Consider the following 22,477-nt stretch of genomic DNA (forward strand, 5'->3'; position numbering starts at 1 on the left):
CAGCCTGCCCCGGCCCGGCCCCGCCACCGGCCCCTTTCCCGGGCGGACCCGCGTGCGCCCGGGAGCGCCCGTCCCGCCCGTCCCCTCGGCGCGGGCTGAGGAGCGCGGCTGTCCCGTGCGCCGCCACCTCGGGGCCCGGCAGCGCAGGGCAGGGCAGGGCAGGGGTCCCGGGCCCCCGGGCACGGCTCCGCCTGGGTCAGAGCGCCGGAGCCCCCGGCGGGGGGGAAGGGCGCGGGGCGCTGGCTTCCCCAGGCTTCCCTGTCGCTTGGGGCAGGGCAGGGGCCCAGGCCCCAGGAACGCGCCCGCGTCTCCAAGCTTGGCTGAGCTGGAAGATCCCCAAGAGAGCGGAGGATGCAGAGACCACCGCGCGAGCTGAAATAAACAGATGCCTGAAGCCAGGAGCCCAGGCTCACCAGCTCTCCGTCATTTTCTGAACTGCGAACGGAAAAAGAAAATAAGGCCCAAGACAACCCTCAGTCCCGATTTATCACTTCAAGTCAAAGAACTGATGTGACCTTTGCCTTTTAAAGGACAACTATCGTGATTTTTAAGCAGCAATATGCAGAAGAGATGAATAGCACACTTGGCGATCTGCATGATTTATTTGGCAAAGCCCATTAGTTCTTTCTGGAGCAAATTAATAATAATTCCCATCTGTTTGTCAGGGGGAATTTAATGTAGGCTAAAAAGTCATTGAGAGTTTCCTTCAGATGGAATTCTGTTCCAAACAGAACAAAAAAGATTAATTCAAGAAAAAAGCTTAATAAAGTCTTCTTTAAACAAAAATCACGGAAGGCTTGACTGTTAATCAAAAGAACATTACTTACCTTACTCAGCATCCTTGAAACCAGAATCCGGCAGCAAATTTTAAAAAGGAATCCTTTTTCCTTACTGTTATAACAGCTGAATTATTGACCATAAATACTCTTTTACTTCTGCTAATGTAAAGTGATTCTGGGATTGTTCAGAGCAAACATTTTGTTGCTAAGACAATAAACACCTAAACTGGGACTTGGGGAAAAAAAATGTCAAGCACATTCCAAGCAGCAGCTAGTCAAAGAATACCACTATGCCATCTAACTAAATTTTATTTTCACTAGTATTGAAAAACACTGAAATTTCTCACTAGTTTTATTTTTTAAACATAGAAAGCTGCTGCTTGCAATACACTGGAGCATATTTCTGTATGCAACAAAGCTAAAAATTCAAACGGTGAACCAGCAGAGAGAGTTTGCTGTTGAAAGAGCTGGACAAGCAAAATACATTCTTAAATACATGTAAAAAAAAATAGAACATAGAAGATAATGTTTTAATAAACATCCTGTTGCACATGGATAAGTTTTTCTACATACAGCGCACCTTAAAAAAAAAACCAAACCGTAACAAAAACCCCACCTAAAAATCTTGCAAAAAAACCTGGTACCAGCAAGATTTGAGCTTTCCTGTTTTTTAAACAATGTCCTGACAGATACTTTAAATGAGATTATTTGGGAACACTGACACGTGATGGTACAGCTATGACCAGCTCTTCATGCCCCTCACAGCCGGAGAGGTGAGACGCGGGCCTTACGCGGCAGGAAGACGTGTTACCTGATGGGAAACACGGGAAAAGTCAGGCTCCACCGACTGCGGCGCTTCCACTCTGTTCCCCTGGCTCACACAAAACCTCACGTATCACAACTCAGCAATGTTTTTACATTTGTTGGGGCCAGAAAGAGGGGAGTTTGTGAGCACAGGGTGGAAAAACCCTGGCGCCCCAGGGAAGTGCCGCTCCCGTGCGGCTCTGGGATTTGGCTCTGGCTCGGGGAGAGATCCATGCACAATGCTCACAGACAGCCAAGCTGAAAAGATACAGGCTTCCCACATTAACACTCCGTGAGCTGCATCAAACAGAGTTATCATATTAGCTGACTGAAATTGTGTCATCCTCTTATTTTTAGTACACTATTATGCCTCTGGGATATCTTTTATTTATCAGGGAATTGAACCTAAACACACCTCGTAGGGGCTTTCTAAAGGGGGCTTTAGGCAACCCGCTGTGAGTTACCTGAAAGACTGTGTGTGTTTTGGGGAAGGGGTAGAGTAAGTGCATGAGCCAAATACTGTACATGCATCTTTTTCAGTCCTGAGGCACTGTTTGGAAAATGCAGTTCACTTTTCAGACAAAGAGTGATCTAAAATATTTCCCTGAAAAAAGACTTTGTTATTTTTATTAAGAAAAAGACTGAGGTCCTGCTGAAATTTAAAGCAACATTTTGAAAGAGAACATACGAGAATTTGTTGGAGAACTCAGCAAAACATACCAGGCAGCAATATGGGATTGCCCAAAGGACCAACAGCAACGACAAAGGATCCAGCGGTGAGCTGCAGGCCCACATGCATGTGGGCGTTTCCATCCAGGGGAGCTGCGAGCTTTAATGAGGTTGAGAACCTTAATTTGCATGGGTAAAGTTCTTAAGTATCAGCACAAAAGCCGCCTTCCACTTCCCCAAGCAGCATCTTGGAAAGCTGCCCCGGTTTCTCGGTCACAGCTATCCTGTCACGCTGCTATGGGATACTGTCACTAAGGAGAGAGCATCTTAAGGGAAGCTCTCCAAGCAGATGAAAGCATCATCTCGGTGATGACACCAACAGGTTCATTTAGGGACAACTCACTGTGAGAAGTTAAAAAAAGAAAAAGTGTCTGTGAGAATTTAGCTTGCAAATAAGGGAAAAAAAGACATTTTATCACTTGTTTCATCAAACACTGTTGACAAGAAGAGGGCACCAGGAAATAAGGTAGAATTTTGTAGTATCTTGGGTATGGGCTGTGCAGCAAAACAAAAGACACTGATGGGGAAGGACTGCAGTCACAACACAAAGAAACAGATCAGAATTGCACAGAATTGCAAAAGCTTTTGTCAATAGAAATTATTGTCTTGGGACTCTCAAATTTTATTTCCTGCAGTTCTTCTGGCAAAAGGCCAGGTCTTGCATGACCTCCGTAATTTTTTAAATCCTATCAATTAAATAGTCTTTCCTTCGAGGCAGCCCATTTTCCTTCCCTTTTAAGAGAGCTGATTTCCTTTCCAATTTGGAACTGTTTAATAAGAAAACTGACCATAATAGTATGTTTTCTCTTACAGAGATGAGCTATCATCAGCATGCTAACATCTGCAAGCCTTTGATTTTCTTACAATTACATGAGATGGAGCCCACCCACAGAGGATGCCGTCCCAGGAGGCTTTTCTTCTTCTTCACTAGGTGAAAAATGGTAGTGCCAGGTGGCAACTTTGAAGACAGGTAAAGAGTGGACAATACACACCAGTACGGGATCTCTGGGGGGTGCCCAGCCCTCTCTGAGTGCTGCCGCTGCTGGGAATCGGCTGTCTGTGCAGGGATCACAGTCCTTTTCTAATCTCCCACCTGCTTCTGGCCTGGGCTTACAACACAGAGTCAGACTTGATTTGAACCTATCAGATAGCCTCAGAATTAACAGGTTATGCTATTACTTAACAAATCCAGGTGTTGGGATCAACTCAGTGGGGCTTTTTTTCTGCATAGCAGTGCCAAAAGCTACCTGCCCTCCCTGCCCAAACCTGCAGTCAAGCAGGATAGGTGACAGGGAGCACAGCCTGATCCAACAGCAGCTATTGCTCATTTTCTTGTCACTCTCTAGGTCACTTGCTGGCAGAAATCTCTGTGGAAATGCATCTAAAAATATTTTGAAAACTTGGCCTCTGCTGATGAGAAAATTAAGTGGTGACTCATGCTCCCATCAGCTCCAGACTTGATTACTGCAATCTGATGGACTGAGAAGCTGATATTCCACTGAGACTGCAATTTGCTTAGCGGAGCCGCCGAGAGGCCTCACTGGCACCAATTGCTTCCAACACATCTCTCTTGTCCTTTTAATCTCTAACAAATTTAATTTCACTTCTCACTGAAGATCTCACTCTCCACCTTTCTGGCAAGAGAACAATTTAGAGGCTGCTTTCATGACCTCTGCTACAACTCTAGATGCCAGCATGAAGCAGACCTGCCTGCAGCAGTGCTTTGCACCTGCATTTCCTGGCATTGCTTTCTCTAGTCCTGCACATCTAAAGCCTTTGGATAGTCCTTGTCTTTGCTACTCCAGAAGATTACTTACCATCCTGCAAGGTGTTTACTGTTGAATGCGAATTTTACAGGAATCATACACAAAAAACTTCAAAGAATTTAATTCCAAATGCCTCCTCAAGGAAGTCACAGTCTAATGATCACAAGTGATAATGTGGTTTGAGCAAGAAAATGGCAAAGAGGGGACAACCTCCATTCTCTGCCATTAATACACTGATGCTGCAGTTTTGGTCTGGGAAATCTGGGCCACCCATGGAAAGAGGGAAGAAAGAGACATGGTTTGTTAGATGCTGAAAAGAGCAAGCTATCAAATCTAAAGTAATATACTCATTTACTCACCTCATGCGCTACATAATCACCAAGCTTTGTTAGAACAATGTCAGGGCTTTTCAAACAGCTTCCCTAGGGAGACTGCTCTGCAGCTTAACAGCCCTTTCACTGGAGATGTGCAAGTGTAACCAAGGCTGAATTTAGTCTGTTGTCTATTTAACGTGCTTGTAAGGGACTGTATGTGTTTCTGGCACTTTATAATAATAGTAATATAAATGCATTTGGATTATAACAAAATGGAAAAACTATGATTTAGCCCTTTACTGTGTTGTAATTCCCAAATGCATCAACATCTGTTTAAGTGCAAAATAGTCTACAGTTTACAAATACAATGCTGCAATTGTCTGCTGTAAAGGTTCTGTATGGGATTATGATTCAATACAAAACACAATTAAATGTCTGAAATTTCATTTTTAATCAGAATAACATCAAAAAAGTACCTCTTTCTCCATATGCAGTCTTGCAAAAAAAAAAAAAAAAAGTGTATCAGGGACTTAGTCCTTTCTAGTGATTTCTACATATATACCTGCTCATCTCTTATGCACGTATGCACTTGCACATAAATAAATGTACTTGCAAACACACAGTATTTCATCTTGCCTTCTAACCTCCTGCTGTCAAGATATTTCCACAGAAAACCTTACACAAATAAAACTATCACCTTCTCTTTTCCTGACTGCCAGAATAATGTAAGGGACTTCTGCAAAACCAAGCTGCTGGATTACTCTCCTTTTGCTCTGTGAACAAGCACAACTGCACAGCTGCTGCTGAGACTGCCTTTTCTGTCATCATCTAAAGGATCTCTTAAAAACAAAACAAAACACAACCCCAATTTTGATTTTAACTACAGAAAGAATGGCTTATCTAAGACCTACTACTGGGGTCATCAAAAGCTTCGCAATTTAGTGCACAGAAAGAGAAATAAAATGTTTAAGTAGCAAAACAATGTGCTAAGATTCCCTATGAACTCCATAGTGCTCTCTTTTTATTTGGGTGTTTTTGTACCACAGTCATCAGATGAGGTTACAGATATGCAAAAGATAAGAAGTGTTGATGATCAAGAAAAACCTTATGTTTTAACGTGGGCAAAGTTCTCCTTTGCCATCAGTTTTGCCTGAGTATTTTCAATACCAGATTTCTCTCAGTTTAAATTTAAAGCCAAGAAGTCAAAAAGCTTGAGAACTGTTCTAACCCTCTACTGAAAAACTGTGGAGTTCTATAAATTAGTTTTCAGTTTGCGAGAATTTTTTATATTTTTTAATAACTGCAGTATCCTGAAGATTTTCTTCCCCCAAGTTTAGTAATAAAATATTTCTGTGCAGTCCACAATCTTTTTTTTTTTTTTTTTTTTTTTTTCAGAATAAGCAAACAATTCAAAAGCTTAGCCACAAAAGAACAAAACAGGTAACAGAGGTAAAAAGTTGACCTAGAGGATAAGTAATTTTATCTTGTTTTCCTATTAACAAAATCAAATTAAAAACCATTCTGTTTATTAAAGACAGGCATATTAAGAAGTCATAAAGCAAACATTTTAACAGTCTTTTAAACATAACAGAATTGATATGCATGATTAAATTTCATTAAGTACAGATTTAAAATATGTATTTCAGTTTTGCTTTATATTCCCTTTAGACCAACACCTCCAACACTCATACATAATATTTAGGCTGCCCCAAACAATCAACAAGGACTTTGTAAAGGCTCTAACAAAACTCCACCTTAAAACAGTTTTAAATATTCTTAAATGAAGAAAAAATGTAACAAAGAAAAAAAGGATGTGTTCAGTGGAATCTAAGCCAATTGTTGGATGTACTGAAAGTCAGAGATTCAGTACGTAGAGGTAGCTCAGTAAGGGTACTTGCAGTGTTCTGACTATTTAGCATTGACACAATCACAGTTAAGTTACTGAACGCTTGAACTTTTCCTATATATTTAAAAAAAGCTAACCCACTTTCTGAGCCTGTTGCTTTGCCATTCAAAACCAACCAAGAGTCCCTGATGTCAGTGGGATTGGGATTAAGTCTGTATATACTCTGGAAATTCAGGTTTTTGGACACTGAGCAAAAATAAACTGTCCTGGGCCTGGACTGTCTGCTGCAAGCAAGGTTTTTAAGCCCAGACAGAGGAATTTGTTCCCATAGGGAGCCAGTTACCGGTTAGTGTGCTTAAGGAAGGGGAACCTTCAATTTGGTCCAAGAACACACATGCCGCTCTCTCCAATGACCGCACAGGTTGGCCTGTGTGTGGATCTGACTATGCCATCCAGGGATGTGCTGACCAGAACTGTTGAGATCACAGCCACTGCCCTTTGCATCACTGGCCAGTGAGAAGAGAGCACAGCCCTGGGGAACACGGGCAGTAGACAGTGTCCCTCAGCCCTTCTACCTGCTTAGTGTGCAGAGCTTTATCCCCCTCCAGGGAATGAAAGAGTTGAGCATGTTACCACTTCACGTACCTTTGTTACATGGTCGCTGTATTGCTGATGACAATTCTGAACACAATGATGCTGTCAGCTCCCAGTCATTTCTCACAGAGATGGCAACAGACCAGTTCTGCACTGACTTGACTATCAGGTAAAGCACCAATGATTGGTACCAGATTACTTTCCTGCAGTTCACAGGAATAATGAACTAGGAATAACTGACTAGGTAAACCAAACACAATTTTTTTTGTTCACTAAAGCAAAAGGGTTTGAATTTCACATACCTGTTGTCAGCTTGTGTAAATGGTTATAGCCTTATCAGAGCAATGATAATTTACATCTGATAAGGATCTGCTCCTAGGTGTCTGCACTCCATTGCACCATTAACTGAGATGTTAACTATGACACACATGAAACTTCTGCATTTATATCGATCCCAGTTTGACCTATTTCTTTCACTTCTTTCAGTGTTTTAATGCACAATTGCCAGCACATTTTTTTGCCAACAGGTACACCTCAGAGTCGGGACTAGAGTATGCTTCTGAAATCTTAATCTCCCAGAGAAGCAGTAGTGCTGGCTATATGTTTAAATATATGACTGTGGTCCTTTCTCTTTAACACTCTGCTGAGAAATAGTAATTTGTAATTTTTTATATAGATTTATTAAAAAGAGTAACATTTTATAAAGAGTTGTGACTGATTGTCAAATTAGCTACTATAGCATTTCTGTTACTATAAGGATCCTTTTAATTGGCAAAAAAAATAATTGTCACCTATCTTGTCCCTCACAAGCTATTATTCATTACCAGTGCAGCAATATAGAAAACATAGCTTGGCTTACTACAGTAAAGGCTCTGTTTCAATATTAGCATCCTAAATTCTGTCACTGCTGATCTCCATGCATTGCACCAGGGGAAGGAAATGAAAAAAGAAAAACAAAAAATTGTGTTTTTCAGGGATAAATGATAAAAGATATTCTAGCTGCAAACACAAATACTTCACTCATAACCCAAGCACCAGACCATTTCTTTGAAGAAGCTTATGAGGCATTTAAGATATACAATGGCACAATATCATACAATGGAATTGAAAGAATTTTCTTGAGAAACCATTAACTTTGAAGGAATGTCTAGACAACTGTGTCAACAAATGCAAATAATTCATGCTTCTCAGCTCCTATCCAATAGATGGCCCCATGCTGAGTATACACAAACTCAGAAGAAGAAGGCATGTCACAGTCATATGACTAGGGAGTGTAACGGAGTCACACAGAAATTCAAGTCAATCTCAAAAAAACCACTGCCTTTAGAAGGCTTTTCTCTAGGTTAAGCCAGCAATGGGGTAGGCTTCTGGTCAAAACAGAGACTTACAGCGGCTGCACCCTGTTTTTAAAAGCAGGGCTAATGGAAGAAACAGCTGCTGTCATGACCATTCACTGTTAGAAAAATAAAAACTAAAGGACTCCAAAATACTGTACAACCTCTTGCAGCAACCAACAAAGTGGCTTCTGGAAACAATTTGCCAAAAATGCATCTGTAAGGCACTTAATGGGTATCTTTTTAAGATATATATATATAAAAATAAAATATGTACTGAAGTAACATTCACAAATACCCAGTTGTCTCAATTGTCTGTGTGTACAGTATAGTACATATATACATTCACTGCGATGCAGGCCATCTCCATCATTATACCTTCACAGGTGCTTTGGGCTGCCTGGTTAACTTCAGTGCCTGTGAACAGTAAAAAAACCAGTCACTTTTCTATATTCTTAAAACACAGCCGCCAGCACAAGACAGGATTTTTATTTATAAGGGGCAACAAACGGTGCATGTACTTCTGCAAGGCTGAGTGAGGTGTCAGCACAGAGCTGACAAACCACTCTGGGTTTCATGATTATCTTTTTATCTCTGATGGCCCATCCCAGCTCCTCATACCGAAAGCCTTAACAGAGGAACCACAAGGAATATGGTTGCAATGCCACTGAGAGATGCAGGTCTTGGATGTCTTTTAGAAAGCAACTGTTGGGACTCCACTCAGGAAACCAGTTGTGGCACAGACACAAGAGCTTCTGACCTACTTAGGGAAAGATTGTGAAAAAAAATCCTTACACTTTCCTTTCTGAGAAAATGGAAGAATAAGCCAAAGTCTATCAGTCCAGAGGTTATCTTATGCCAGGGGACACCTTATGTCTTTGTAGCTCTAGTCTGCTTTTATGGGGGGGGGGAATGAAAAGCCACATGCCTTTATTTGATGGCAGGGTCCAAATCTGTGTTCCCCACAGGACTGGCAAACTATGGTAGCTGAACTATTTATTCAGAGTGTGACAGAAGTCTCACTCAAATGATAGGAGATCATGCTTCTAGCTTGGCAGGAAGCCACCTCTCTAACTTAGGAGGCAAATCCGACAGGCTTAAAAGGTGTTTGGTTTTCCTCTACTACTGTAGACACTGTGAAGGATGCCTGTTGGTGTGCTCTGCAAGAACAAAGCTCGATGCTTTCTTGTGTGGGCTGAATTGGTCTGAGTAAGAGGGCAATTAGTGACATTTGCAAAGTCCTGAAACTTGGAACCTCTGTTTTCATTAGCCTTTTGAGGGAAGTGCCCTGACAGACTGGCATTTGCCTGCTGAGTGAGAGACCTATGATTTCTAGAGGGTTGGTGAAACAAGCAATTTTCAGTCTGAGAGATGTCTGATGGGTCTTCTTATTGTAGATATTAACCTTTAATATTGTGCATTTATAGCTTGTAAGCACTGCTTGAAAAACACTCCAGCACAAATGTAAACCCTTAAAAAAGTCCAAACCTTTAAAAATAAATAGGCTATATTCCCCTCAGAAACACCAGCTTTCAGAAACACCAGCGTTTAACTATTGTTAAATCTAGCAGTTTGAGATAAGTCTTTTGGGTATTATTCAGCGAGAGACTTTGGAGAGAGACAGCATTCCATATTTGTTTGGGGAAACAATTTTTTAACTTTGTAGTTTGGCAGATTCTGCTGCCATATTTACAAACTAGAAATACCTTAGAGTAGATGAACCTCTAAATATTTAAATTCAATTTCATACAACCAGATCACATGTACTATCATAATTAAGTAAGAATGTCACTACAGTTGAGTACTGTGACTGGATAACCGTCTCCCTCTGCAAGAGAGATGCCAAAATGAAGCCAAGGTGTTTATAGAAAATAAACATCAAGGGTGATGATGACATGTTTATTTTCAAAGCAGAAGACCATTATCCAGTCAAAACATTCACTTCTATTATACTTACTGCAACTGTACCAGACCCAACCTCATTGATTTTTTTCAAAGAGTAATTAAAATAACATTTGTGAATAATACAGAAGACCAACTGAAGAAACTGCTGCAACAGAACAACAATCCCCCAAGGTGGTTCTACAGTAGCATTACAGTCTGATTAGCACAGGAGATTAATTTGATGCTTAATGAATAAGAAACTAATGCTGGTGAACCGTAAATCTCTACAGTACTTGTTGACTTTTCTAATGCCCTGTTTAAAAGCTGTGTTAACTTGCAGCAACTGACAGCAGGCCCTAAAGGCCATCACAGCCCCTCAGGATCAGGGAGGTCTGGAGGAGCTCCAGCCCCCTTCCTGGTCTTGGCAGCAGAGATCAGTTAGATGCCGAAGAGAAGCTAGCATTGCCAGGACCATTCTATCACCAGTAATGTCAACTGTATCTTTCTGCAGGAATAGCATGGAATTTTCTTTATACAACCTTTACACATTACCTGCTGATAATTTCTGACCAACAAACAAATGAAAAAACAAACCCCAGACTTTCAGACTGATGGAGAAATTACATGATTCTCCAATTTCCATTTTCAGATGCTAGGGTAAGTGTATCTTAATACAGGCTGATTTCTGGACTCAGTTCCTGCAGATTGAGTCTTCCTCCATTACAATTCACATAACCAAAAGAGGAGCCACATAAAAATCACTGCTTTGGCAAATGTTAGTGTTCCAAGTTAGGAAGGTGACTTTAGTGGAGTGAAGCTAGTAAAATGGCAGCCTGTTGGGTTTTGCTGAAAAGTGGAAACACAAGTGGAGGATGCAGGGTACTGGTTGGGCTGGGTTTCCCTCTGTAGATCTGAACCTTCACTTAAAATGGCTGTCAAAGACTGCCTCAGTTGCCACAGCTTCTTGACCCCTGTCATCTCAGAACATGAAATACAGCATTAAAATCAGTTGCATGGACTAGCTTTCTGAGTTGGTTACTGCTGTTCTGAGAACCTGACTAAAAACACTGCAATCATTCCATATACATCACAGAATGGCTGTCAGATGCCAATAGTTTCAATTTGTACTCAAATAAGCATAGTTTTAATCAGTGATGTCAATGCAAAACCCTCTAGGTTATAGTCTATAATTCTACAAGCTATCCCATGTCATAATTTTGGCATGAAATGGGATGCATCAGACTCCTGTTATTGTAAAGGGTGACCCAAGAAGAAAAAAAATAATAAAATTAAAAGTTTTCATCCTGCTTCGATTAAATTCAGAAAGTTCCCTCATTTTACTTGATTTCCCGAGCTCCCATGCCAGTGGACAAATCTTTGCCTCTTCTCCACAAGGGAGATCCAAAGCTGTGATTATATTAGCTAAAGACATTCCTATTGGGCATAATCTGAATTAATGATCTGAATGAATTAATAATTTGAACTACCTGTTGAGGTCTAATTTTAAGACTTGAACCTTTTCAGAATCAAGGGGGATAAAGTTCAACATTTTTAATTTGAAAACACTGTGACCACCAAGGTCAGAAAGGAAGTAAAGACACAGAAAAATCCCTACCATGGCATATCCAAGGAGGAATCTGAGGAGTTTAAGATGTGGTTAGGTATTTTTTGTCCCACAGCACACTTTTGATTATAAATCAAAACCAGAAATTCTTACCTTTTGCCTAGAAACCATCCAAGATTTTATTGTTGGTACCAACAGACTGCCAAGAAGAATCTGAGCAGGATGATAGATGAGTAAGGGGATGGAAATTAAGGACAGGTGCTCATAACCCGCAAATACTATCTTCAGCATTGGAATCCCTGCAGGCAGAAAAACAGGAGACAGACTCTCACCTCAGACTTTGAGCTCCAAAGAAAAGCAAAGCATTTTTTGTTGCATTGACTTTTCACCCCAAAAGAAACTCAAAAGAAATGAAGACTCTGAGTTTTCTATAAAGAAAATATCAACACAAAGAAACTAGTGAACAAAAAAAAAAAAATACATGGCAGAGGAAGGTCTGTGGCAGAAAGGAACAAGTAGGGGAATGCCATAAAAGATCTTTTCTAATTATGCTAATAACTGTCAAACTCCTGCTGAAGACTTGATAAAAATTATGTTCTTCCATAGCATGACTGTTTGGTTGCTGAGCATACCTCTCTACTGCTTATTTACTGTATTACTTCCTCTCACTGTGCTGTTTCTTGTTTTCATGATTGTCCTCCATCCAGCCTGCACAACTCCTGCTTCTAACCTTTCTTCAGTCCGCTCACCAGTGGAGGAGGGTTGCATTCCTGGTGTACTCCCTGCCAGTTGGTGAGTACCCAAACAGCCTCCCCTGCTTTGACTGACTCATGCAGTCAAGGTAGAGAGTCAAGTAGTCTGCAGGTGAATGCTCATGTGTTAGAGAACAAAACTCTTTGCCCTATCTGCATGTTTCAGAAGAGAGACAGCACCAGAGAGAAAAGGTTTAGTGAACTGAGAGAGCAATATGAAGTGGTTATGCCTATGAAGAGTTAGGGAGCAGCTGGAGTACAGAAGTTGCCAGATACTAGAAGAGGTGACTGTTAAAAACTAGAGATTGGCCATTTTTCCTAAGAGCCTAAATTTGCACTCAACAGTGCTAATTCTATTAGACATCTCCATGCATAATCTTCCCACTTGATGATGCAATAGGGAAAATTATATTTTATTCAGTTTAGCAGTAATTACACTGATTATGTTTATTTTGAACATGTTAGTGTTCAAAATTATCTGTTTAAATCTTGGAACTTTGCTACCATCCTCAACAAAGCATAGGTATGGGCAAAACTTGCAACCATCTCTGTATTGCTTAACCAGACTTTTGCACAGTTGCCAACAAGAGCAGCTGCAATTCCTCAGGAGCCTACAAGAACATACCTTATTTTCTCCCTCATCTTAAATGTCATTCTGGGAATCTTCTGCCAGCACCAGCCTTGCAGCAAAGCAGACTACACACAGCCTCCACAGAACGCATCTGTGTGTCTCCTTTCTTAGCAATAACACAAAGCAGAGCTTTGTGCCACATGCCCTTCATTCCCCCATTAGTCAAAGTTTCAGGTCGGCCAAGGTTGCCATGTTTACATAAACTTTTCTCTGTGTCTTGGATAAATTCCCATTCTCAACACCATTTCAGGTTTCCCTTAATAAAAGCTGCCTCTTCCCTATGTGAGGAAACAGCTTATTTCCTGAATAATACCAGTGCCCCACTATTGCTGACACATGTCTAGGCTTGCTGATATGTTCATCATGCTTCCACTGCACCATTTCTTGTAATTATTTTCATTAGTTTTATCAAATTACACTACTAACAATCTCATTCCCAGACTAGTAGTAGCCTTTACTTACGTGACTATTTCCAGGGAAAAATTAAGTCAAATAAATAAAAGCTTGCATGCTTAATTTCAATATTATTACTTCCTTCACAACAACATAATGGACCTATCACACAATAAGTGTGATTATTATTAGCTTATTAGCTAATAATGCTTATTATTAGCACTAATTTCTGGGGCTTGTGAATAAGTAGTATTTGGATAGAAATTAAATGGGCATTTGTATTATATTAAGGAGTGCAACGTACTTCAAATGCCCATCATACTGGTTTTGTGAACAGATGCAGGTTTTATTGCCTGTTTCCGACTCTCAACTTGATGCTTGTGGGCCCTTTTCTTTTCTCTAACCACAAAAAAAAAAAAAAGGCAAGCTAGAGTCCCAGACTATGAACATGCTATATTTATGTTCCGAAGACAGTACCTGATGTTTTAGTAGTGCAATTTCATGCATAGATCCAAAAACACCTTAGTAAGCTGAACAGGACTCCTACGGAGAATCAGAGAACACTAAAATGACTAGCCTAAGATCACACAGAAAACTAAGAGCAGAGACATGAACAGAATGGATCCAAAGTAACTGAGACATGCTTTAAATTATTGTACACTTTCTGAAAGAAAAAATGAGAAATTCTAGCTTAAAAGGTAAATTGTCTAGAGGAAAGTTATATTAGTAAACTAGGAAAAGAAAATTAAAGTTGTGAAATATAAATACAAAATACTATAATTAGTGTGACAATATAATTAGATTACTGGGTGGAAAGAGGTTCTTAATTCACAGCTGGTTTAAATACTTGTCACAACAGTAAGTTCCTGTAAGCTACTAATGTGCAATTAAAGTTCCTGTTATTTACCAGGAAAAAACCTACCTGGTGAAAAGAAGAAACACTAATAATTTTTGCAGGTAAGCATTAGTTCAATGGAAAGAAAAAGCCGTGTTGCTTTGTTTCACACTGACCTTTATAATTCCAAACTTGCCAGTACACAGCTCTCTCAGAAAACATTTCATGACAAAAGATCCACAAACTAGAGTCACAAATGCATCTGTCAGTAATATTACCACAAAGCTAAACAAAGTGGCATGGGGGTTTTATTTCTTTTTTAAAATGTCTGAACTTTTTCGTAGCAATGCATAGTAACTGCAAGCATTAGTAAGACTGCTAATGTTTTCCAAATACATAAAACTCTAGCAAATGCAGAGTTAGGAAAAAAATATTTTAATAGTTACTTTTCCCACTCTTAAAAACAAAAAGTATTTTTAAAATATATCTATCTATCTAAAACACTTGGAAAAAACCAAAACCCCAAAAGGAAAACCAAGTCCCAGCCAAAGGAAGAAAAAAATGCATCTATAACAACACTAATAAGGTGAGATGAGTTTAAATCTTACAGAAAGATAGCAAGGCATGAAGGTATTAAGCAAAATGGATATGGTTATCTTTATTTTGGGTTGTCCACTCCTCATCTTTCACAGCATATTCCTTCCAGTGCTGATGGAGTATGACAGCTACACTAAGTTTAAGATAAGTACATTTTTGCTCAGGATCAAATCACATATATTAAAACCCAGACTGCTACCTTAGTTTTAAGTTTCCTCAAAGTACACAGCAGCTCCTTCCTCCCCCCACCTCCCAGTATTACTAGGGTATTTATTTGCCCTCTGGAGCATTAAGTCTGCTTTCACACATAAAAAGAATAATGCCTGGTTTTTGCTTTGTTTTCATAGAGCTATTAATCATGCTTAACTGCATTTCAGGTTAATTGGACTGACTTCTAAGGATCTTCACCTTGATTGACACTGGAGGAGGAACACTTGTTAAATTTTAAGAATACTGTCATGGTCTGAAGGCTCATGCCACAAACAACCATTCATGTTTTTGGAGTTTATGAAGCTACAGGATACCAGCAGCTAGGTTCAACTCCTCTGCCAAAAACTCTCACTCACTCCATATCACAAAAGCTGAATGACAAAGTGCTTCTCTGTGCTTTGGTACCAACTGGAACAGCTTTGCTCAAAGTAGAGGTGTAATGAGCTGCTGAGTTGCCAAAAATAATTTCAACAGCCTTATTTCATGAAAGCACACCCAACTCCTGCATCAGAGCTGACCAAACACTGTGACAAGTACAAGTTAAGGTTGTATCCCATCCTTCTCCAAAGAAAGAGGAAACGTGGCACTCAGCTGAGTGAGAAAACACCTTGCCTGATCCTAAAAAGAGCTGTAGCAGAAGGGAGGAACCACTGATATCATCCCCCAGATACCCCGTCCAACCAAGATCAGTCTGTTTCCAGCTTTTAACCCTGAATTGCCCTCTTCTCCTTTGTTTGGCCATGTTTATCCTACCAGTGTGCCCCTGTGTTGCCATCTTCCTCCTTGCTTTTTGGCTTCAGCATTCAGAGGCTTTTTTTTTTTTTTTTTTTTTTCCTGTATTTTCTCCCTTCTTGCGTTTTCCTCCTCCACTCCTGTGCTTTTAGCCTGCTTGTTTTTTGCTTCCCAAAACCTTCAATTCTCTCCCTTACAGAAGTGTACATTTTGGGTACTTTCACTAAAATCTCTAAGGTCCAGTAAGTGCAGCGGGCACTAAAATCACAGTCTCACTGCAACTCAGAGAAGTGAGTTAAGCCTGTGATATGGAGAACATTTCATTTTTCTTCCTGTTCGTGTCCTCACTCAGCCCATTTCACAGAACAACTTTGGAAACCTGAGGAAGAGCTAGCAAGAGAAAAGCTGTTTATCCATGACCTTCAACAAGGAAGAGGGAGAAGCAAGTCTGCTATACAAGAGCCCTGTTTGCTCTCCACTGCTCCAGAGTATTCCAATTTGGCTCCAAGGCTGTGGTTTATCCAACCCTCATCAAAGGCCACTGTTTCTCTAGTAGCCTGCACAACTAAAAGTTATTTATCTTTTCTCCAGATTTGCACCCAGTATAACCTCCAACATCCTCTCCCTTCCCCTTTGATACTTTCACATTTTGTACTCACCTTCTTAAAAGGCCCATGAAAATATTATGCTGCACTTCACTACATTTAGTTAACTGTAAAATAGTAATAATAAAAAAATCCTAAAAGATTTGAAGGTATCTTTAAGAGAATTTAAATATAGGACTCTTTTCATCTAGCTATCGCTGCAGTAATATAAATGAACCAAATTAATTTTAATGCTCCAAGGTACTGATTCTGTGTCACTGTCACTGACAGGATCCAACTAGACTTTATGAGATGGCATTTGACTTTATGGAAGTGAGCACTATGCACGCATTTACAATTTTACAGGGACTTTAAGCTGTCATGCTGAAAAATGTTTATAAAACATTAATCAAAAAATGCCTCTTTAATACAATGCATTGTCTGAAAGATGTTAGAAGGCACATATTGTAAATGGATTCTTTTTCTGACTAAAGTAATTTCTACCAAAAGCCTTTCCCCACTGCTATACAAGTACACAGTGTGGAGAGATAAAGAGCACTTTCTCAGCACATTACTACCTGATCCAAACACTTGGGAAATCACTAATGTACAGCATGCCATATTTCCATGTCACACATGACACATTCGTCTAAAATTACCCAACAGAGTTTGACATTGCAGCATATTCCATAGCAGAGCTTTCAACTGACATCTGCCAAGTAAGAACTTCAAGTAGGAGCTTTCTTCTTCTAACAAGCAAGTAAGAGTTTTCTTTTATCCTATACCCATGATGGAAGTGATAAAGCAGTAAGTACTGGAAACCAGGGTGGGTTTTTTTTTTTTCTATTTTAATATGTTTATTTTATGCTCACTGAATGTGTAAGCTCTCCTCAAAGCATTGTTTTATCATTTGCTGTTTTCTATCACGTTGCAATGGGTTCAGATAACAGAACATTTTATTGCCACTGAAACATAGGCCATTATCTCTCACACCCAAAGCAGAATTATTGCTAGATGCTCTACTTACATACTTTACTGTATAGGTTTTCCCCTTCAGTGTCCTAACAACAAACAATTTATCCTAAAACTTTATTGCTCACATTACTGAACCACATTCCAAATCACAAAATGGTGCAGCATTTCTTCTTAGGAAAAGAGGTTTGGGGCAAAACAAAGAGGTAACCTCTAGAGCTATGGAACCACCAGGCATTCAGGAATCAGAATGCCAAAGAACTCTTTGCAAAGAGGCATTGGAAATACTTTGAAGAAAAGCCTGAGCCTCTGGATTTTCAATTATCCCTTCTACTTATCTATGGATTTCAGAATTGCCATGATCTTCAAGTGCAATATACAAAACGCATCAAGTGTATGACATTGCTTCTCTGACAATCTCCATGTTACTCTCTTTCCGAAGGATCCTCTCAAGGGTTGATGTGAAGGGAACATTAGTAGGTCAAGTAGCTTTTTTTTTTTTTTTCTTTCAAACTGAGAAAAAGCCTCTAAGGAGGGGCATATATTGCATTAAAATCCCCTAAGCTGCCAGAGGGGGGGGTTTCTGAGCTTATCACTGCAAATACAGTGCCAAATGAGCACCTGAAATTTTACCACCAACTTTCAGAATAGTATTGCAAGTAGCCCAGTGACAGCATGATGGGAAGGGATGGTGAGCTCTGGGCAAAATCCAGTTTAGAAGATTAGAAAAAGGTTGTTCATGCAGAAGCAGAATGGCAAGATGCTGTGAATCTCTTTCCCTGTTTCTTCCCAGGCAAATCACATTGCTGTGGTTAGTTTTGAGGAGACAGAAATTTATAGACTATGCCTATCCTGGGCAAAGGGACAGAAGATGGTTCTTGCCCCTGTTCAGTCACTGTTATGACCTATTGAGATCACAATGGAAGAAGATGCTTTTTACAAATTAACTGCTTAAGGATTCATTTTCCTATATCCATGCCCTCTCCAAAGTGTGCACTGAACTCAAGTTAAATGCTCTTCCTTCAGGACCAGTTTCTTTCAGGGACAGGAACCACTAAGTGGTATCTGACAACCCACAACAATACAAATATTCCCTTGCTACTGAGTGTTCCCATTTCACATGAAGGCAGCACCTTCCGATGTAAGATGAAATCACATTACATTGGAGGGAAAACAGATTACTGCCTAAAACAGGCAGCCAAGCTCTTCCCCAGGTGAAAAATTCCTCAGAGGAAAATTTGGAAGTCCTTTTCCAGCCCCACTGAAGCTGCAACTCTGAGATTTATTGTGCTCTTAGCCCTAAACAAGAGATCCTAGACCTTACAGTCATTTTGTACTCTGCAAAAGAATCACACAGAATCACTTAGGTTAGAAAAGACCTTAAAGATCATCAAGTCCAACTATTAACCCTACTCTACCAAGTCCAGCACTAAGCCATATTCCCAAGCACCACATCTAGATGACTTTTAAACATATTCAGGGATGGTGACTCAACCACCTCCCTGGGCAGCATGTTCCAATGTCTGACAACCCCTTCAGTGAAAAAGTTCTTCCTAATGTCAGGTCTAAACCTCCCCTGGTGCAGCTTGAGGCCATTTCCTCTTAATCTATCACCAGTTACTTTTGAGAAGAGACCAGCACCTACCTCTTTACAACATCCTTTCAGGTACTTGTAGAGGCCTATGAGGTCTCTCCTCAGCCTCCTTTTCTTCAGACTAAACAGCCCCAGTTCCCTCAGACACTACTCATAAGATTTGTTCTCTAGGCCCTTCACCAGCTCTGTTGCCCTTCTTTGGACACGCTCCCACACCTTGATGTCCTTCTTGTATTGAGGTACCCAAAACTGGACACCTTGAGGTGTGGCCTCACCAATGCTGAGTACAGAGGGACGATCACCTCCCTGGTCCTGCTTGCCACAATCAAGGCTGAGAAAAGTAACAGACAAATTTTGCTAGTCTTTAGTCCAGAAGGAAACAGTAGCATCAAGATAAGAGTCCCTCCACAGTGGCTAGACAATGGTTTACAGTGGTACAATGGTTGTTTGCACCATGGTGACAAAGCCTAGCGTTACCATGGAGATCTGACTTTTGCCAGTAGGTATAAAGAGATCATCCATCAGCACAACCCCAACTACGTCCAGGTGATATGACACTTAGCTACTGACTGGGGGGGAGGGGGGTCTGCAACATATGTAGCAGTTGAGACTACATTCCCCTTGCCTTTCTGCCCCCACATATGCTGTATGAAGACTTGTCTTTAAAATATTTTCAGGGAAAAAAGACTTTTTTTTTTTTCAGTATGTTTTCATATTTCAGGTCAGTGATACTTGTAACAGAAAGCAAAAAACAGGCTCACAAAGTGGGAAAAACAGACATCTGACAGGGAGGTTCTCCAAGGGACTGGTGAGACATTAAGGGAGTCTGGAAGAGCTGCAGAGGAAAACTGTAGAATGCAGGGCTATGCTAGTTTTGTTTGGAGGTCTGCAGGGACCCACATCTTCAAAAAAATTTTCACTGTTATCCGGCTCCTTGGGAAAGAACAAAGATATACCAGGATATTCAACAAGGCCTCGCATTAGGAGCACCTCGCCTACAAGGACAGGCTGAGAGAGCTGGGGTTGTTCAGCCTGGAGAAGAGAAGGCTCTGGAGAGACCTTATAGTGGCCTTCCAGTACTTGAAGAGGCTTTTTCCAAGGCCTTGTAGCGAAAGGACAAGGGGGAAAAGATCAAAACTGGAAGAGGGTAGATTTAGGTTTAGACATTCGGAATAAATTCTTTAGCGTGAGGGTGGTGAGACACTGGCACAGGTTGCCCAGGGATGTTGTGGAAGCCCCATCCCTGGAAGTGTTCAAGAGCAGGTTGGATGGGGCCCTGACAACCTGATCTAGTGGGAGGCGTCCCTGACCAACTCAAACCATTCTATGATTACATTAAATAATTTACTTTTTGGGGTCCAGAATTATTGAGAAGGCTCAGTACTGAATCACAGAATCACAGAATATTAGGGGTTGGAAGGGACCCTCTGAAGATCATTGAGTCCAAACCAGCCTGCCAGAGCAGGACCAAAAAAAACCCTTACTAGGGCAGACCACTCAGAAAGGTATCCAGATGAGTCTTGAAAATCTCCAGAGAAGGAGACTGTAACTTCATGTAACTGCCTCACTATACCCATCATAGAAATCCGTAATTTAAGTGTAATGCAAGTACAGTTATTAGGAGACAGCACATCTTGATATTATCAAATTTTTAAGTAAATAAAAATGTAAAAGCTAGAGGAAGGGAAACAAAGTACAGTTTGTCTATTTCTGGGTTTTCAGTGGGTGCATTCAGATTGGAAGTGATGTGCAATGAACAACATAGGCAAACTTACCAGCTGCTAACAATGAAACATTTAACACCAACAACTGAAGACTAGTGCCTTAGACTCCAAACACCTCCACCTGTCTGACAACACGGCAGTAGTAATTAGTTAACAGGGAACTCAAGAATTAATTGGACCACCATATGACCAAAGTAATATTTTGAATATGATTTATCCTTAATTTGGCACCACAATGTGGGCACAGCAACACTGTAAACTGATCCTCACACTTCAATCCTTTTTTTTATGGCTTAGATATTAGTTCACTTTTCATACTGATGGCACAAGGTAAATTCTTCCTTGTAATTCACTAGCAACATCTAAGCTATGAAGTTTAAATACATTGAATTTAAACACTTCCTTCCCTTCTTTATTAGTTCTTGTAGCCAACACTTTTTTTTTTTAAGTTTTAATAGGGCAGACCTACTGATGAATGGAATTCTGGACAGAGATCGAAAAAGTGTCCTAAAAACACAAACCTGAGATTTGATTTCCTTGAACATTACTGCCCTTCCCTACATACAGCTGATGCTAAGATTTCTCAACATTAAAGTCTGGATTATATGGATTTTATTTGAACATATTATTTTAAAGGCCATTATAAAAATGTTTTATATATTTGCTCTTATTATATTTGTAAACAAGCAGGAAAGGATTATGCTCCAAAGTGTTTCATACTATCTTTTAATTAGATTTTTGAAAGCTTTTTTTATCCTGCAGCCTTGATGCAAAGGAAAACATGATACACAAATTCATTATAAATGGTAAAACAAGAAAACAGTTCTTTTCATAAAGAAAACCAGTATTTTTTAGGAATACTAGCATAAATTTTCCTAATTCTCTCTTCATCTGATTTCTGTGGTCAGGAAAAGAAGATATGAGGCCAGAAGAGCTTTCATGCTCCAGTCATTTGGAAAGGCATTTTGAGAAAACAGCTCACTACCTAGAAATCCTGAGGGATACTATTTCCTGTTCTAAAACTCAATGGATTAGGGTTATGTGCTTGCAGTGGTCATGGCAGCTTTTAGAGGAGGAACCCTCTTCCAGATTCCTAAGACCATCCTGTAACAGGAGATTTCTAAATTTGTTGCTACTGTTGATTTTTTGCATCCTTGTACCCACTATTTTAGAAGTGTCTGGAGTAAGCAGCTCAGACTCGTTGCCAGAAGCTGCACGGAGAGCAGCAAATGTAGATGCAACTCTCTCAGGGAGATTCAACATCATCTTCAATACTCGCCAGCTTTAGTATGGGCGACACTTGTAGCCTCTGCCAGCTTGAGGTAAAAAAAAAAATAATCTTGAGTCATGTCCAAACATGGGTCTTCCCAAGGGTCGCCTGTCAGCTATCTGCTGAATATAATGTAGTTTCTTTAAGTAGATAAATTACCTTTAACTGGTTTAGGTGGGGAGGGAGGGCTCCTGTGTCATCATTTTACAAATGGATGTGTGTGTTTATTTTTATTTTTTATTATAAAGAAATATGAGCTTGCTGTCATTAAAAACCTGCAATCTGGTTTTTAGTGTCTGATACAATTACATGTACATCTGGGAAGACACACAATCAAATAAATAATTGGAGAGGTGCAACTCTGAAATGACAATTGTTATTCATCGATCTCTTTCTGCAAGTCGAGATTGAGAGATGTAAACTTCAAGTGAATGAGATCTCCTGGGTGAGATTCTTCAGTTCAAACACAGTAAACAACTGTTGTCCTCTGATGCACATTTTAGTACTGCTGGAGGCAAACTTTCTAAATATTAATAAAAAACCTACTACTGGCAGAGGATACAGATGAA

At 40.1% G+C, this 22,477-nt stretch overlaps 1 protein-coding gene across 3 annotated transcripts in view; it reads right to left on the reverse strand.

Moving 5' to 3' along the window:
• Nucleotides 1–4,831: 4,831 nt before the first annotated feature.
• The window catches only part of SLC10A7 (solute carrier family 10 member 7), a 151,188-nt gene continuing 133,542 nt past the window's right edge, over nucleotides 4,832–22,477 (reverse strand). Inside the window, exons 11-13 of one of the 3 annotated variants that reach the window (XM_051619086.1) lie at nucleotides 11,768–11,913; nucleotides 8,545–8,583; nucleotides 4,832–4,887 (exon numbers count right to left, since the gene is read on the reverse strand). In XM_051619086.1, the coding sequence (XP_051475046.1) occupies nucleotides 4,846–4,887; nucleotides 8,545–8,583; nucleotides 11,768–11,913 (227 nt within the window). In that variant the 3' untranslated portion in view covers nucleotides 4,832–4,845. Of the gene's footprint in view, nucleotides 4,888–5,896; nucleotides 8,584–11,767; nucleotides 11,914–22,477 lie in introns of those variants that run through there. The other 2 variants (XM_051619087.1, XM_051619088.1) reach the window with 2 other exon arrangements.

Source organism: Apus apus, chromosome 4 (genome assembly GCF_020740795.1).
Source record: "Apus apus isolate bApuApu2 chromosome 4, bApuApu2.pri.cur, whole genome shotgun sequence".
NCBI lineage: Eukaryota > Metazoa > Chordata > Aves > Apodiformes > Apodidae > Apus > Apus apus.